Source organism: Pongo pygmaeus, chromosome 13, assembly GCF_028885625.2.
Source record: "Pongo pygmaeus isolate AG05252 chromosome 13, NHGRI_mPonPyg2-v2.0_pri, whole genome shotgun sequence".
Lineage (NCBI taxonomy): Eukaryota > Metazoa > Chordata > Mammalia > Primates > Hominidae > Pongo > Pongo pygmaeus.
Genome location: NC_072386.2, coordinates 87,091,149 through 87,108,945, shown reverse-complemented (window position 1 = coordinate 87,108,945; position 17,797 = coordinate 87,091,149). Strand labels below are relative to the sequence as shown.

Here is a 17,797-nt window from a genome sequence, read left to right as displayed (position 1 = left end):
TGAGGCAGGAGGACTGCTTGAGCCCAGGAGGTGGAGGCTGCAGTGAGCCATGATTGTGCCAATGCACTCCAGCCTGGGCGACAGAGTGACACCGTGTCTCAGAAAGAAACTATCTTGACTTAGAAACAGATCTATGCTTAAAATTTTCTAAACACACTGCAGAGCTTCTCAAACAGAGCACTTAATGTGTGCTCAATAAAGTATAAAATATTAACACAGGTGAAAGCCAGAGGATGCAGCATCAGCCTTTCCTGCACTTTGTGGCAGAGTCACATCAGTCACATAGACCTGCCTAGCACTCCACCCCGGAAATATTCTTCAACTCAACAAAGGCCATAGATAAAGGATGTACTTTCTGAACCCCAAATCCATACACAAGAGTGAGTAAACTTATGAAGACAAAGAGCCTGAATGTTATCTGGTCCTGCTCTGGAAATCTTGGACACACGGTTAGCACCCATGAGAAACCCCAGAGAAAGACGAACCTCTAAATCCAGGGCCAGTTTGGTCTCACAAAGGCTGAGATTCCTAGATTTCCCTATGCCTGCCTACCCACCCCAGGAGAAACTGAATTGGAAGTGTGGGATTTCTACAAAACAGCTGCTAAGCCATCTAACTTCATCATCCTCATCCCACCCAGCTCACCTTTTATTTATTTTTATTATTATTTTTTTTTTAAACGGAGATGGCGTTGCCCTCTGTTACCTACCCAGGCTGGTCTCGAACTCCTGGCCTCAAGTGATTTTCCCGCCTCGGCCTCCCAAGTCGCTAGGATTACAGGCCCGGCCTGTGTGTTTACAAAACGTGGGCCCGGCCAGTTCTCGAATAGGTGAGAACATCCGCTAAGGTGGCTATGGAGGGCGCGGGCGGCTTTCTTCCTCAATAACGCTTGCTCGCTCTGGACGGACCTTACTTTCTCTCTCTGTCCCCTACCCTGAGAGCTGAGTCAGAACCGCCCGCGGGGTTCACTCCCAGGCCCGCGCCGCGGAGACCGTGACTTGCCAGGCCCCACCTCTGCACGCCCCGCCCCGCCCACCGCGCCCAGCCTCTGCGCGCCCCGCCCCGCTCCGCGCTGGCAGAGCGGACCCAGGCCCTCCGCTGCCCCGCGTCATGGCCGCGCCCGCCCCGGTCACGCGGCAGGTTAGCGGCGGCGCCGCCCTGGTCCCGGCCCCAAGCGGCCCCGACAGCGGGCAGCCCCTGGCGGCCGCCGTGGCCGAGCTGCCGGTGCTGGACGCCCGCGGGCAGCGGGTACCGTTCGGCGCGTTGTTCCGGGAGCGCCGCGCCGTGGTGGTGTTCGTGCGGGTGAGCGGGCGGCGGGGCTGGAAGGGAAGCGCGGCCCAGGGTCCCGGGCAGGCTGCCGGGATGCGAGCCGCGCCTCCTGCTTCTTAGGACGGAAACGGGAAGGCAGCCTGCCCAGCCGCGGCCGCTTCCCAACTAGGGCGGGGCAGGGCGAGGGCGAGGCCCGCTTCCCACGCGCCGGGCGCCCGAGCCGCCGGTCCTGGCCCTGCAGGCGTCGCCTTTGCTCGCGTCACGCACGGCGAAGTACAGGGATCCTTCGGGGCCCGAGGGTGCTGCTTTACTAACTTGCCCTTTCTGCCGTTTTGGCTTTCAGCATTTCCTGTGTTACATCTGCAAGGAATACGTAGAGGATCTGGCCAAAATCCCCAAGAGTTTCTTACAAGTGAGTTTCCGAGCGTGGGCGGCCCAGTGCCCGCTTCTGCCGACCTTGCGAGCGGGGCGGGGGAGGACGCGGCTCCAGCGCGACACTTGCTGCCCAGATTGCCCCTCCCCGCAGCTCTCTCCACCCTCGCCCCTCCAAAAGGAGTGAGACGTCAGAGATCTATTTCTGCCCTAACTCGCTGGGTGCTGCCTGGTGGTAAACGTACTAACAATTGTGGTGTTGCCTGGTAACCTAGTGCCTGTTCTCAAATGTTGACTGATAATGCCCTAAAACAAATGCTGGAAATGATTATTTTCTTCCCTTTATTTTTTGTTACGCTTCAAATAGCTGCTCATTATGGGAAAATACTAATATATCGTAAAGGTGCAAATGTTTATGTTAATAGGCTGCAAGTTCCATGTCCCTAGGACTGCCACATACTTGTTTTTCTTGAGGCACAGATAGGTTTGTGCCCAAGTGAGCTTTTTGAGGGAAGGCATTGAGCAGCCTTTATAAAACATGTTTTTTCAGCAGACCTTATCAATCAGGATGTGAAAAAATAACATTGATTAAATAACTGTGCGGCCGGGCGCGGTGGCTCACGCCTGTAATCCCAGGACTTCGGGAGGCCAAGGCGGGCGGATCACGAGGTCAGGAGATCGAGACCATCCTGGCTAACACGGTGAAACCCTGACTCTACTAAAAATACCAAAAATTAGCCAGGCGTGGTGGCGGGCGCCTGTAGTCCCAGCTACTCGGGAGGCTGAGGCAGGAGAATGGCGTGAACCCGGGAGGCGGAGGTTGCAGTAAGCCGAAATCGCACCACTGTACTCCAGCCTGGGCGACAGAGTGAGATTCCGTCTCAAAAAGAAAAAAAAAAAAAAAACTGTGCTACAGAGTTTTTAAAAAAGAATGTCTTTGGGGAGAATATAGAGAATTATTGACTATATCATTTTGAAAACAATGTTTTGACTGTTCCTCTGCGTATCCTTTTATTCTCTTTTTAAAAATTGACATATATAATTGTATGTGTTTATGGGATACAGTGTAATATTTTCATAGGCATTTACGTTGTGGAATGATTAAATCGAGATAATATATCCATCATGTCAGATAGTGATTTTAGTTATTTTTTTGGGATGACAAGGTGTAAAAACTAGTCTTTTAGCAATTTTGAAGTGTACATTGTTAACTGTAGTCACCATGCTGTGCAACAGATCTCTAAAAGTTATTCCTCTTGTTTAACTGAAACTTTGTACCCTTTGATCATCTCCCTTTTCCTTATCCCTGAGTAACCAGTCTCTGGTAACCATCATTACAGTCTACTTTTTTCGTTTCCATAGGTAAGTGAGATCATGCGGTGTTTTTCTTCCTGTGCCTGGCTTATTTCACTTACATGATGTCCTCCAGGTGCATCCAGTGTTGTCGCAAATAACAGAAAAATGTCTTTTTTATGACCAAATGTGATACCGCATTTTTTTTTTTCTTTTTGAGATGGAGTCTCGCTCTGTCGCCCAGGCTGGAGTGCAGTGGCGCGATCTCAGCTCACTGCAAGCTCCGCCTCCCGGGTTCACGCCGTTCTCCTGCCTCAGCCTCCTGAGTAGCTGGGACTACAGGCGCCCGCCACCACGCCTGGCTAATTTTTTGTATTTTTAGTGGAGACGGGGTTTCACCGTGTTAGCCAGGATGGTCTCGATCTCCTGACCTCGTGATCCACCCGCCTTGGCCTCCCAAAGTGCTGGGATTACAGGCGTGAGCCACCGCGCCCAGCCGATACCGCATTTTCTTCATATTTATCCATTGTTGAACACTGAGGTTGCTTCTATATCTTGGTATTGTGAATTATGCTGTAATAAAACATGGGAGTGCAGATATCTCTTCAACATACTGATTTCATTTCCTTTGGATAAATGCCCAGTAGTGGGATTGCTGGATCATATTATAGTTCTATTTTTAATTTTTTTTAGTAACTTCCAGACTATTTTCCATAATGGCTGTACTAATTTACATTCCTAACAACAGTGTACAAAAGTTCCTTTTTCTCCACATCCTCACCAACACTTAACATTGCATCTTACTGATAGCCGTTTAACAAGTGTGAGGTTATATCATTGTAGTTTTAATTTGTATTTCCCTGATGAGTAGTGATTTTGAGCATCTTTTCATGTATCTCTTGGCCATTTGTATGTCTTTTGAGAACTATTCGTATCTTTGGCCTTTTTTTTGGTTTTGGTTTTGTTTTTGTTTTTGTTTTTGTTTTTTTTTGCGGCGGAGTCTCATTCTGCCCCCCAGGCTGCAGAGCAGTGGCACAATCTCCGCTGACTACAACTTTCGCCTCCTAGGTTCAAGTGATTCTCCTTCCTCAGCCTCCAGAGTAGCTGGGATTACAGGCACATGCCACCACACCCAGCTAATTTTTGTATTTTTAGTAGAGATGGGGTTTCGCCATGTTAGTCAGGCTGGTCTCGATTTCCTGACCTCAGGTGATCCACCTGACTTGGCCTCTCAAAGTGCTGGGATTACAGGCGTAAGCCACCATGCTCAGCCCTTTGTCCATTTTTTAATCAGGCTATGTTGTTTTCTTGCAAAGTTGTTTGAATTTCTTTTACACTTTGGATATTTGCCCCTTATCAGATGTATAGTTTGCAGATATCTTCTCTCAATCTGTGAGTTGTCTCTTCTCTGTTGATTGTTTCCTTGGCTGTGCAGAAGCTTTTTAGTTTGATATAGTCCCATTTGTCTATTTTTGCTTTTGTTGCCTGTATTTTTGAGGTCATATTCTAGAAATCATTGTTTACACCCATGTCATGTAGCAGTTTTGTAGTTTTCCTCTAGTAGTTTTATAGTTTTAGGTCTTATGTATAAGTCTGGAAATTCCTACTTAGCAAAAGAAGCATCTGAATTAATATTTTACCATACATATCTTTGCATTAACTCACACAATTTTGCTGTTTATTCCATTCCTCTAGAAGCCTATAGGTGGCATTAGAATGAAACAGAAGAGTTGGGTTAAGGGATGTTGTATAAAACATGCATAATTTCTAATGACATATACATGTCCTTTTTTTTCTCCTAAGGAAGCAAATGTCACCCTTATAGTGATTGGACAGTCATCCTACCATCATATTGAGGTAAATATCTAGTACATTGGGAGACTAATGAATAAAATCTGTTTCAGACATAAAAATGACATTATTTAAACCACTAAATGTAGGCTAAATTGACTGAAGTTAGAGTATCATTACTTTTCTCTCATTTGTTCTTGTAAAAATTCCAACCATTCTCTCTTTTCAGCCTTTTTGCAAACTGACTGGATATTCTCATGAAATCTATGTCGATCCTGAGAGAGAAATTTATAAAAGATTGGGAATGAAAAGAGGTGAAGAAATTGCCTCCTCAGGTAAGACATAACATGTCTCAAATACAAAACACTGGTGGTGTATTTTCATATTTGTGTATATATGCATAGGGAAACATGGTCAATTCATAAATCAGGCTTTTTTTTTTTTTTTTTTGAGATGGAGTCTCACTCTGTTGCTGGGGCAGGAGTGCAGTGGTGTGATCTCGGCTCACTGCAGCCTCTACCTCCTGGGTTCAAATGATTCTCCTGCTTCAGCCTCCTAAGTAGCTAGGATTACAGGCGCCTGCCACTACGCCCAGCTAATTTTTCGTATTTTTAGTAGAGACAGGGTTTCACCATGTTTGCCAGGCTGGTCTCGAACTCCTGACCTGTCTCAGCCTCCCAAAGTGCTGGGATTATAGGCATGAGCCACTGCACCCGGCCTCAGGCTGCTTTTTATTCTAATAAGTGGTCCAGATACACCAGGCTCCAGAAGATTCATTTTCTGGGTGTAATGAGATGGAAGGCTGTTAGCAAAGCACTATTCAGTGGAAATAAGTTGCAGAAGTGTTTTCAATGTGGTTCCATTTTTGTGAAAACAAAAAGGATTTTCATAAAGATCGTGTATGCACGCGCGCGCACATGATGAAATAGGTTTTAAAAGATATGGTAGTGTTTACCTCAAGAAGGGGAGTGAGAAAATTGGCTTTTGTATTTTTCACAAGTATATTTTACTTTTGTAATTAAACAAAAAGTAGTACTAAGTTCACATAATTTTATACCTCAGTACCGTGGCTTTAATACCCCATCTCCTTTAATTGAGGAAATCCCACTTATCATTTGAAATCACCCAACTGAAAGGGGCTCTGAATCACTCTTCAAGCAGAGGTCATTGCTTCTCTGTTGCTTTCACAGCACACTGCACTTCATTATATACTCTATTATGGCACTTAAGGGGACCAGAGAGTATAGTTAGTTGAAGAGTTTCATGTTTATTCATCTTTACATTATCTGTGTTCTCTGCCCTTGCCACAGTTCCTTGTAATTAATAGAGCTTAGAAAACTTGAGTTGTACTGCTTATGTGTGTTTCTGAAATGCCAGATAAGAGAACTCAATTCAAACAAAAATCAATAATTTTGAATAAATATTATCAACCTCTTATTTGATACCCACACTGTGTTGGATGCTCCCAGGAGGACAGTGATAAAATACATAGTCCCCACCATGCAGACTCATCATCTACTCTGGGAGACAGGCACAAACAGCTAATTACAATACCATCTAAGGGCCAGTGATGGAGGGAGGCATTCCTGACTAGAAATACCTTTGTCAGCAATTTAAGTGGAGTAGGATCTGGGAGGGCTTCTCAGAGATGAGGTCTCAGCTCACTCTGAAAGGAGTTAGCTGGGTGAAGTGAGGGTGGGAAAGGGTGCTCTAGACAGAAAGTAGCGTGTGCAAAAGCACAAAGGCATGAGAAAACATGACTCCTTCAGAAAAATACAGGTCCCTGCCTCTGGCCAGAGTGTAAGACCCAGTTAGGGGAATTGGTGTGAGCCAAGGGATAAGTTACGGCCAGTTCATGTTGAGCCTGGGGTAATGTGCCAAGGAGTTTGGATTTATTATGAAGTGGCTGGGGAATTATACAAGTGTTTGAAGCAGAGAAGTGAGACAGTCATATAACCCATGTGGAGCAGGGATTGGAGCTGGCCAAACCAGAGCCAGTGATATTTGTGACAGGGTTGTAGGGCAGACATAAGCTAGAAAGAAATGGCAAGGCCTCAAGAGGGGATAGAGAGGAGGGGATGGGTCTGGGAGTTGTTTGTGAGGCAGAGTTGTATGATCCCTTTATTGATGGGTTTTTTGTTTTTTTTTTTTCTTTTTTTGAGACAGAGTTTCACTCTTGTTGTCCAGGCTAGAGTGCAATGGTACGATCTGGGCTCACTGCAACCTCTGCCTCCGGGGTTCAAGCGATTCTCCTGCCTCAGCCTCCTGGGTAGCTGGGATTACAGGCATGCACCGCCATGCCCTGCTAATTTTGTATTTTTAGTAGAGACGGGGTTTCTCCATGTTGGTCAGGCTGGTCTCGAACTCCTGACCTCAGGTGATCCACCTGCCTCGGCCTCCCAAAGTGCTGGGGTTACAGGCATGAGCCACCGCGTCCAGCTCCTTTATAGATGTTTTTAAAGAAAAAGACCTAAACTTGATCAGAACTAATGATGAGCTGGCGTAAACATAGAGTCTGCTTGTTTCTCTCTCTTTAGTATAGGAAATCATAGCAGTACAGATTATGAACCTTACTTTTTGGTACACAGTTTTCATGTGCTGTAACAGAGTTTCAACATGTGTAAGGTCTGTTTAATTATTTAGCACTTTAGGGCTGGGCGCGGTGGCTCACGCTTATAATCCCAACACTTTGGGAGGCCAAGGCGGGCGGATCACCTGAAGTCAGGAGTTCATGACCAGCCTGACCAACATGGAGAAACCCCGTCTCTACTAAAAATATTAAATTAGCCTGGTGTGGTGGTGCACATCTGTAATCCCAGCTACTTGGGAGACTGAGGCAGAAGAATTGCTTGACCCTGGAAGGCAGAGGTTGTGGTGAGCCAAGATTGTGCCATTGCACTCTAGCCTGGGCAACAAGAGCGAAACTCCGTCTCAAAAAAAAAAAATTTAGCACTTTAGATATAAACTGTGAGTTGCACTTCAGTAACACCTCACTATTCATTGTCACAATAAAGATATGGAATTGCAAAGTAAATAGATGAATACTAAGTTGAATATATGCTTGTAATTTTAAGAGAGGGTGTATTCAAATCTTCACTACTTCAGCCTGTGTTGAAGGACTGCATTGCCAAACAAAATATTAGGTTCTCATAAAATAATTTTTTTAAGGTTTCTCCTTAAAAAAAACATAAAGCATAAATCTCAAAATCAGTCTCAGAATAGTCTTACTTGAAAACTAAGGCACTAAAAATATATTATACAATTATAATTTAAAATTAATGGTGCCTATTTTATAAAGATGAAGAATAAGAAAATGAAGCCATTACATACAAGGGAGTACTGGGTTTGTAGAAGACTGAAAAACAGGAGTTTGACACAAAAGAATTAAATTCAAACTGGCAAAACTAGATTGTGCTTGACAACAAAGATTACTTCTAGGTTATGGAATCTCAAGTTGAATTTCTAAAATTTCTGAAATATTAATTGACCCCTTCTTTGGACATAAGAAGAGAGTTTGGGCTGGGTGTGGTGGCTCACACCTGCATTCCTAGCACTTTGGGAGGCCAAGGTGGGAGGACTTCTTGAGTGTAGGAGTTCGAGACCAGCCTGAGCAACATGGCCAGACCCTGTCTCTACAAAAAAATACAAAAATTAGCTGGGTATGGTGCGTGCCTGTACTCCCTGCTATGCGGGAGGCTGAGGCGGGAGAATCGATTGGAGCCTGGGAGGTTGAGGCTGCAGTGAGCCATGATCGTGCCACTGCACTCCAGCCTGGGTGACGGATTGACACCCTGTCTCAAAATTTTTTTTTGAATTTTAAAAAATAAGGAGAGAGTTTGGATTTCTGAGCATTTATTTCACATATAGAATCCTATAGGATAGTAAAATTCAAGGCCAGGCACGGTGGCTCACACTTGTAATCCCAGCACTTTGGGAGGCGGAGGTGGGAGGATCACTTGAGGCTAGGAATTTGAGACCAGCCTGGGCAACAAAGTGAGACCCCATCTCAACAACAACAAAAAGTTTTAAATTAGCCAGCATTGGTGGCGTGAACCAGTGGTCGCAGCTACTTAGGAAGCTGACAGGGGAGGATCGCTCAAGCCCAGGAGTCTGAGGCTGCAGTGAGCTATGATTGTGCCACTGCACTCCAGCCTGAGCAACAGAGCATGATCCTGTCTCTTAAAAAACAAAGTAAAACTTAATCTTTTACTCAAGTCTCTATGCTAGTGAGCTTGTATTTGTTTCTTGGTAAGATAAATGCTCATTATAATGTAAACATGAAAGAAATCAAAGAGTTGAAGAGATTAAGAGAAATAATAGGTATTTGGAAATATTAGGAAATTAGGCAGGCCAAAGGCTTGCATAGTCATTAAAATAAAAAGTTAAAAGTAAGACATAAATGGCAAGGATAGGAGAAAAATTAATTACAAGGAGAATAAAGAGACTGAGTTTCTTTGCTCCAATGAAGTGGAAATTAAGTATTAGCCACTGTGATAACAGAAATAGAAAACTGACAGCCAAGGAGAAGTGAAGAGGTAGCTGCAGTGGCTGTTGTCACAGCTAAGCCCCCATGTCTCAGTAGCATGACATGGTAGGAGGTTATTTCTTTTTATCTTAAATTTCAAGAACGGGACCGGCTGCGGTGGCTCATGCCTGTAATCCCAGCACTTTGGGAGGCCGAGGCGGGCGGATCACCTGAGGTCAGGAGTTTGAGACCAGCCTGACCAACATGGAGAAACCCCGTCTGTACTAAAAATAGAAAACTAGCCGGGCATGGTGGCACATGCGTGTAATCCCAGCCACTTGGGAGGCTGAGGCAGGAGAATCGCTTGAATCCAGATGGCGGAGGTTGCAGTGAGCCAAGATCGCACCATTGCACTCCAGCCTGGGCAACGAAAGTGAAACTCCGTCTCAAAAAAAAAAAAAAAATTTCAAGAATGGTTTTTCTATTTGGATGCCTTTCCTCTTGAGCAGCAGTTCCAGGATCCAGGCACCTTCCATCTTGTGCCAAATGCCACCTTCAACCCAAGCCTTCCAAGAATGTAGAAGGAACATGAGAATCACTTGTGGGAGGAGCTTGGCCTGGAAGCAGCACAGATCATTTCATTCATTGTTTATAACATAGTCACATGCCTTGCCTAACTGCAACTAAGACTGGAAAATATACTTCAGCTGTGGGCCCAGAAAGAGGAAACAGGTTTTGACCAACACGTAGTAGTCTGTGTCACAATGTCTCTTGAAAAGGACTGTAGCTGCCTATTAATAAGTGAGACTGTTGTAAACAGAGTATAAATGGGGAATTAAAATGGAAAGCACTGCTAATTTGAGAAGTCTATAGTTGACATTTTTCTGTGGCGGAAAACGATGTGGGTCCATCATCACGTTTTCCTTTAAAGCGGTAGTTCTTAACTGGGACATTTACTCCTCTCTCCCTTGGGAGACATTTGGCATTGTCTGAAGACATTTTTGGTTTTTACAACTTGGTAAACGGTGCCACTGGTATTTAGTGGGTATAGAAGGCAAGGATGTTGCAAAACACCGTATATTACACAGGACAAAGAATGATCTGAGCCAAAATGTTGATGGTAAAAGATTGAGAAACCATTCTTTGAAGGAAGAAACAGAATGTTTTCTAGAAATACATTATCTTCTTACTATCAAATTGAATATAAAATGACATCTAAAGACAATTTTCGACATTTCAGGACAGAGCCCCCACATAAAATCAAATCTACTCTCAGGAAGCCTTCGGAGCCTGTGGCGGGCAGTGACTGGCCCTCTCTTTGATTTTCAAGGAGACCCAGCTCAGCAAGGTGGAACCCTCATTTTAGGTCCAGGTAAGCATCAAAGCCCAGGTTCAGCGGTAGACGTCTTGTGCTTTTTACAAGTTCAGAGGACGCCATTTTCTTTTCTTTTCTTTTTTTTTTCTTTTCCGAGACGGAGTCTCACTCTGTCGCCCAGGCTGGAGTGCAGTGGCGCAATCTCCGCTCACTGCAAGCTCCGCCTCCCGGGTTCACGCCATTCTCCTGCCTCGGCCTCCCGAGTAGGTAGGACTACAGGTGCCCACCACCAGGCCCGGCTAATTTTTTGTATTTTTAGTAGAGACGCGGTTTCACTGTGTTAGCCAGGATGGTCTCGATCTCCTGACCTCGTGATCCACCCACCTTGGCCTCCCAAAGTGCTGGGATTACAGGCGTGAGCCACCGCACCCGGCCCAGAGGCCACCATTTTCTTCATAAAGCAGACACCCTGTACAAATGGACATCTTGGCATTACAGTCAGGATGCTGTGCTTTTGTAGGGGGGCATCTTTTGTTTTCAAAGGCTTCTGTGTATTTTGATGTTTATGTATTTGATGAGCGTGCCCATCATCCCATGCCTGGATGATTTCCCACAGTCACCTGTGGGCTGGCGATCTGTATATGGCTGTCACACTCTGCTATTTAGGAATGTTCAGTGGAGATGAACATTTCCAAATAGGGGAAAATCGTCACATGCTTTTTTTTTATTTTCAAGAAAAGAATCTGGCCAGGTGCGGTGGCTTACGCCTGTAATCCCAGCACTTTCGGAGGCCGAGGCGGGCAGATCACAAGTTCAGGAGATCGAGACCATCCTGGCTAACACGGTGAAACCCCGTCTCTACTAAAAATACAAAAAAAATTAGCCGGACGTGGTGGCGGGTGCCTGTAGTCCCAGCTACTCGGGAGGCTGAGGCAGGAGACTGGCGTGAACCCGGGAGGCGGAGCTTGCAGTGCGCCGAGGTCACACCACTGCACTCCAGCCTGGGTGAGAGAGTGAGACTCTGTCTCACAAAAAGAAAAAAAAAAAGAATCCATGTAGTTATTTATACCTAACAAAAAGAATCCATGTAATTATTTATACCTAACAAAACTAGGAGACTTACTCAGTGTCAGCAAGTAAATCAGTGCTAGGGACAGCTCATCCCATAAGATTGGGATTGAGGACGGGCACGGTGGCTCACACCTATAATACCAGCATTTTGGGAGGCTGAGACTGGTGGATCACTTGAGGCCAGGAGTTTGAGACCAGCCTGGCCAACTTGGTGAAACCCCATCTCTACTAAAAGTACAAAAAATTAGCCGGGCATGGTGGTGCATGCTTGTAATCCCACCTGCTTGGGAGGCTAAGGCAGGAGAATCACTTGAACCTGGGAGGCGGAGGTTGCAGTGAGCCGAGATCGTGCCACTGCACTCCAGCCTGGGTGACAAGAAGGAAACTCCCTCTCAAAAAATAAAAAAGAATGGGATTGAGGTCCAACTATAAGCCACACACTGTTAACAACTTTATTGATGGGTGTGGACCACCTGAGATTGCTTTGGCTCGTCTCTGCTAAGTGTTTGAACAGATGTATTTGAATAGATGTAAGGATTGTGGACATCTAAGTGTATTGTAACTGATTAGATCTCTACTGTGTTCCAGCATTGCAGCAAAGGACAAACACCCATATCAGACAGGGTCCAAAAGCCTAAATCACTATGTTGTAAGATCATCTTTTTGTTTTTTCTTCGTCTTTAAAACTGTCTGCTTAATGAGCATAGCTTATAAAAGTTATACAAGTAATATTTACTTTAATAAATAACTTTTTTTTTTTTTTTTTTTGAGACGGAGCCTTGCTCTGTCACCAGACTGGAGTGCAGTGGTGTGATCTTGGCTCACTACAACCTCCGCCTCCCGGGATCAAGTGATTTTCCTGCCTCAGTCTCCCTAGTAGCTGGGACTGCAGGCGCCTGCCACCACACCCAGCTAATTTTTGTATTTTTAGTAGAGGTGAGGTTTCACCAGGTTGGCCAGAATGGTCTCAATTACTTGACCTCGTGATCTGCCCACCTCTGCCTCCCAAAGTGCTGGGATTACAGGTGTGAGCCACCACACCCAGCCAATACCATATTTTTTAGAAGGAGGGTTTTGACTGAGTAATATGACTTTTGGGCTTTTTGCAGCTGGAACATTGTAGCCAAAATCTCCCTTTCCCTCCCTCTCATGAATTTATAACAGATTCATTATAAAAAGAAGCCCTGATTAATGAGAATGAATCCTTTGCATTAGCCCAGAATGACATTAGCCATATTTCTGAACAACTTATTTCCATCCTCAGACCCAAAAGGAGATGTTTTTGAGTCCCTTATCTCCATGTCTCTGAGTCATTTGTCCACATCTTCTGTTGTGTAAGAATAAAGAGTACATGGGTTGGGCACGGTGGCTCACACCTGTAATCCCAACACTTTGGGAGCCCAAGGCGGGCAGATCACAAGATTGGGAGATCGAGACAATCCTGACTAATACGGTGAAGCCCCATCTCTACTAAAAATACAAAAAATTAGCCGGGTATGGTGGCATGCACCTGTAGTCCCAGCTACTAGGGAGGCTGAGGCAGGAGAATCGCTTGAACCTGGGAAGTGGAGGTTGCAGTGAGCCAAAATCAAACCACTGCACTACAGCCTGGGCGAAAGACCGAGACGCTGTCCCAAAAAATAAATAAGTAAAGAAGAAAGAGCACATGGAGAGCATCATTTGTGTGCCAACTTGGGACCATACAGTCATCCCTCAGCATCCATGGCGGATTGGTTCCTGGACCTGCAGTGGATCCCAGAATCTGAGATGCTCAAGTGTCTCACATAAAATGCTGTAGTATTTGGATCTAACCTATGCACATCCTCCCCTGCACTTTAAATCATCTCTGGTTTACTTATAATACCAAATGCAATGTAAATAGTTGTTGTACTATACTATTTAGGGAATAATGACCAGGAAAAAAAATGTCTGTACATATTCAGCAGATATGCAGCTATCTTTTTTTCCCTGAATATTTTCAATCCGTGGTTTGTTGAATGAGGATGCGGAACCCATGGATGCAGAAGGCCAGCTGTGCTTAGAAAACATGCCTCATGGCCGGGCGCAGTGGCTCACACCTGTAATCCCAGCACTTTGGGAGGCCGAGGTGGGCGGATCACAACATCAGGAGATCAAGACCATCCTGGCCAACCTGGTGAAACCCCATCTGTACTCAAAATACAAAAATTAGCTGGGCATGGTGGTGCAAGCCTGTAGTCCCAGCTACTCGGGAGGCTGAGGCAAGAGAATCGCTTGAACCCAGGAGGTGGAGGTTGCAGTGAGCCGAGATCGTGCCACTGCACTCCAGCCTGGCGACAAAGCGAGACTCCGTCTCAAAAAAAAAAAAGAAAACATGCCTCATATACTTAATCTAATGGTTTAAGTTAAAATTCTGGTCTTGAGTTCAAGAATCAAACAGAAACTAGATTGTAAATTTATGATTATAAATTATAAAATCTGTATTTGAACAGATGTAAGGATTGTGAACATCTAAGTGTATTGTAACTGATTGTCTTTTAAGGCCTTATTTTAGAGCCTCTTTTGGGCTATGGTTATAATACAGATAGCCTGTTAAATCAGTATTTGGGAGTGGATTTTTTGAAGTGAGTGATTTATTTCCTTATTATATTTATTTTGTTATTAGATTTAAGAAACAGATGTGATTTTCCAGCTTGATATCTATGTGAGTTCCGTATTCTGCCCGTCTGACAGGACATTTTATTTAATTATATTTAATAAAACCTAACAGAAGGTTATAATTTAAAAATCTTTCCCCTTGGATCTCATAAAACATCAAGTATCGCTCTTATTTAACCATAATCCTTGTCATACTTTATTACGATGATTAAAAATTATTATGGCATTATATAGAGAATATAATGCACTCCAGGTAATTAATTTTTCCCTTTGGACTAATTAAAGGTTGAAAAGCTTCCTTGATTTTAGCAAGCAGTAAATCTGATGAATAATACTATGCCTCAGCCTTTTATTCTTATTCTCTTCTAGGTAACAACATCCATTTTATACACCGCGATAGGAATAGGTTGGATCACAAACCTATCAACTCTGTTTTACAGCTTGTAGGAGTTCAGCATGTGAACTTTACAAACGGACCTTCAGTTATCAATGTGTGACTTAAAATGCACTCAGTCACTTTCAACTGGACCTTCTGGAATGTGACCTTCAATGCCTAGGTGTAATATCCTCGTGCGGTGTCTAACCTGCTGTCCCTTCCCAGCCTTTGAGGAGTTAGGAAAGCATAAAGGGGGCTTGAACCAGTTGAATTGCATGCTGGGAAGCATCAGTTGTCAAAATGTGTTATATACTTCCATTTTATAGCTTTTAACATTTTATACAAAATAACAAAAATGAATATATAAAATATAACTTTAAAAGCTATAAAATCATAAATACTCTAAATTATTATACATTATGGTATATTCAGTCAATGAAAGATTTTTTTGGCAATATAAATTCTGACGAAGAATATATAAAGGGACGGGAGAGCAACACAAGACCATTGTATTCAGTGAAGAAGGCAAAATATCAAACCTGTCAACAATGTAACTGCATTTTTATATGTATATATTTGTATGCTTAGGAAAAAGACAGGAAATAAAACACCAAAATGTTGCCAGTAGGTATCTCTGTGTTAAGATTACAGTGTTATTATTTTCTTTTCTGTACTTTTCTGTATTTCCCAACTGTTATATAATAAGCATGATTAATATTATAGGGCCAGGAAAAGGTCTTTAAACATTATAGGACAATTTTATGCCACATAACAACCTTCACAAAAGAGCAAAATTATATAAGCTATAGTCTACTTTTCCATCGTAATTGCTTTACTCAGAGGAAGTGTGGCAATCCGAACATTTCACATATAGCCAGTGTCCACAGCACCTTCTGAAACTACATACTTGCTATCCGTTTCACTAGGATTTTGGGGGGTTGGGGGAGCTATAGAGAAAAAAAAATTGTTTTAGATATTTAAGATATGGTTGGTGTGCTTTTTGAAAGGGAACTATAATAATTTTTTTTTTTTTTTGAGACGGAGTCTCACTCTCTTGCCCAGGCTGGAGTGCAGTGGCATGATCTCGGCTCACTGAAAGTTCCGCCTCGTGGGTTCACGCCATTCTCCTGCCTCAGCCTCCCAAGTAGCTGGGGCTACAGGCACCCACCACCACGCCCGGCTAATTTTTTGTATTTTTAGTAGAGATGGGGTTTCACCGTGTTATAACAGCCAGGATGGTCTTGACCTCCTGACCTCATGATCCGCCCACCTCGGCCTCCCAGTGTGCTAGGATTACAGGCATGAGCCACCGTGCCTGGCTTTTTTTTTTTTTTTTTTTTTTGAGTTGCAGTCTTGCTCTGTTGCCCAGGCTGGAGTGCAGTGGCTCAATCTCAGCTCACTGCAACTTCCACCTCAGCCTCCCAAGTAGCTGGGATTACAGGCATGCGCCACCATGCCTGGCTAATTTTCTGTTTTTTAGTAGAGATGGAGTTTCTTCATGTTGGTCAGGCTGGTCTTGAACTCCCAACCTCAGGTGATCCGCCTGCCTCAGCCTCCCAAAGTGCTGGAATTATAGGCGTGAGCCACCGCGCCCCGCCTATTTTTCTAGAATCTTAATATGTTTAGTTGGGAAGTGTCCCAGAAATCCTGATGAAAAGTATAGCAAAATCAGAATTTTGGTAATGATTAGCAAGTACAATACTGCTTTGAACTCAGTACTTTTATATGAAGCATATAAAGTTACAAAAAAACTAATGTATTCAAATATTTGAATATATCTTCATGTTTGTATAATGTTTTTATTCAATAAAAATGAAATTTCTCATTTAAACTATTTTGTGATTTTTTTACATACTAAAGGTGACCTTTGCTGATTTTAGACAATACTGCTGAATCACAAGCTTATACAAAAATTATATACAGTTGACCCTTGAACAACATAGGTTCAAACTACACGGGCCCAGTTATATGTAGATTTTTTTTTCAATTAAAGTTATACCAAGTGTGGGCCGGTTGTGGTGGCTCACGCCTGTAATCCCAGCACTTTGGGAGGCCGAGGCTGGCGGATCACGAGGTCAGGAGATGGAGACCATCCTGGCTAAGGCGGTGAAACCCCCGTCTCTACTAAAAATGCAAAAAATTAGCGGGACGTGGTGGCGGGCACCTGTAATCCCAGCTGCTCCGGAGGCTGAGGCAGGAGAATGGCGTGAACCCGTGAAGCCGGGAGGCGGAGCTTGCAGTGAGCCGAGATCGTGCCACTGCACTCCAGCCTGGGCGACAGTTATACCAAGTGTGCCTGGCTTCCCTGCCACTTCTTCCGCCTCTGCCTCACCTGAGACAGCAAAACCAACCCCTCCTCCTCTTCCTCCTCCTGCTCCTCCTGCTGCTCCTGCTCCTTAGCCTACTCCAGGTGAAGATGACACTGAAGACCTTTTTTTTTCCTTTCTCAGCACATCGTGTCCACTACCGAGAAGGAATTACAAGGCATATGAAAGGACAAAAAACAATTTGAAAAGACAGAACGAGCACTAGAACCAGATTCAGATATTGCAAGAATGTTGGAATTAATCAGACCAATTTTTTTTAAAACTATGATTAATGTGCTAAAGGCTTTAAAGGAGAAAGACAACATCCAAGAACAAATGAGTAATGTAAGCAAAGAGACGGACATTCTAAGAATCAAAAGAAATGCTAGAAGTTAACAACATTGGAATAGAAATGAAGAATGCCTTTGATGGGATTATTAGTAGACTGGATGTGGCTGAGGAAATAATCTCTGAGCTTGAGGATACGACACTAGAAACTGAAAAGCAAAGGCAAAAAATACAAAATCCAAGAACTGAGAGACAACTACAAAAGACATAACATGAATCATGGGAAATCATAAGAAAGAAACTAACAGAAGAAATATTAGAAGCAATAATGACTGAAAATTTCCCCAAGTTAATGTCAAACATCAGACTGTAGATTCAAGAAATTCAGAAAACAGCAAGCATAGTAAATGCCAAAAAAAAGACACCTGGGCATATCGTAGTCAAACTTCAGAAAATCAAAGATAAAAAATCTTGGCTAGGCGCAGTGGCTCACACCTGTAATCCCAGCACTTTGGGCGGCCAAGGCAGGCAGACCACTTGAGGTCAGGAGTTCAAGCCCAGCCTGGCCAACATGGTGAAACCACATTTCTACTAAAAATACAAAAATTAGCTGG

General features: G+C 43.9%; 1 protein-coding gene across 2 annotated transcripts; it reads left to right on the top strand.

The window, feature by feature from the left end:
- Positions 1-1,036: 1,036 nt before the first annotated feature.
- Positions 1,037-16,420, top strand: PRXL2C (peroxiredoxin like 2C). Of its 2 annotated transcripts, XM_054502916.2 has the most exons (6): positions 1,037-1,302; positions 1,613-1,681; positions 4,738-4,791; positions 4,955-5,060; positions 10,431-10,562; positions 14,583-16,420. In XM_054502916.2, the coding sequence occupies exons 1-6, from the start codon at positions 1,111-1,113 to the stop codon at positions 14,708-14,710; spliced, it is 681 nt and encodes a 226-aa protein (XP_054358891.1). In that variant the 5' UTR covers positions 1,037-1,110; the 3' UTR covers positions 14,711-16,420. The 2 variants fall into 2 exon arrangements, with proteins under 2 accessions (XP_054358891.1, XP_054358892.1); XM_054502917.2 differs by lacking the exon at positions 10,431-10,562 and having other exon boundaries at positions 1,043-1,302.
- The last annotated feature ends 1,377 nt before the right edge of the window (positions 16,421-17,797 follow it).

What these genes read in the sequence shown, in the direction of transcription:
- PRXL2C (XM_054502916.2), top strand. Translation starts at nt 1,111, where the DNA reads ATGGCCGCGCCCGCCCCGGTCACGCGGCAGGTTAGCGGCGGCGCCGCC. An exon ending in CCGTGGTGGTGTTCGTGCGG is followed by an intron (nt 1,303 to 1,612) that starts GTGAGCGGGCGG and finishes TTTGGCTTTCAG; the next exon opens with CATTTCCTGTGTTACATCTG. An exon ending in CATCCTACCATCATATTGAG is followed by an intron (nt 4,792 to 4,954) that starts GTAAATATCTAG and finishes CTCTCTTTTCAG; the next exon opens with CCTTTTTGCAAACTGACTGG.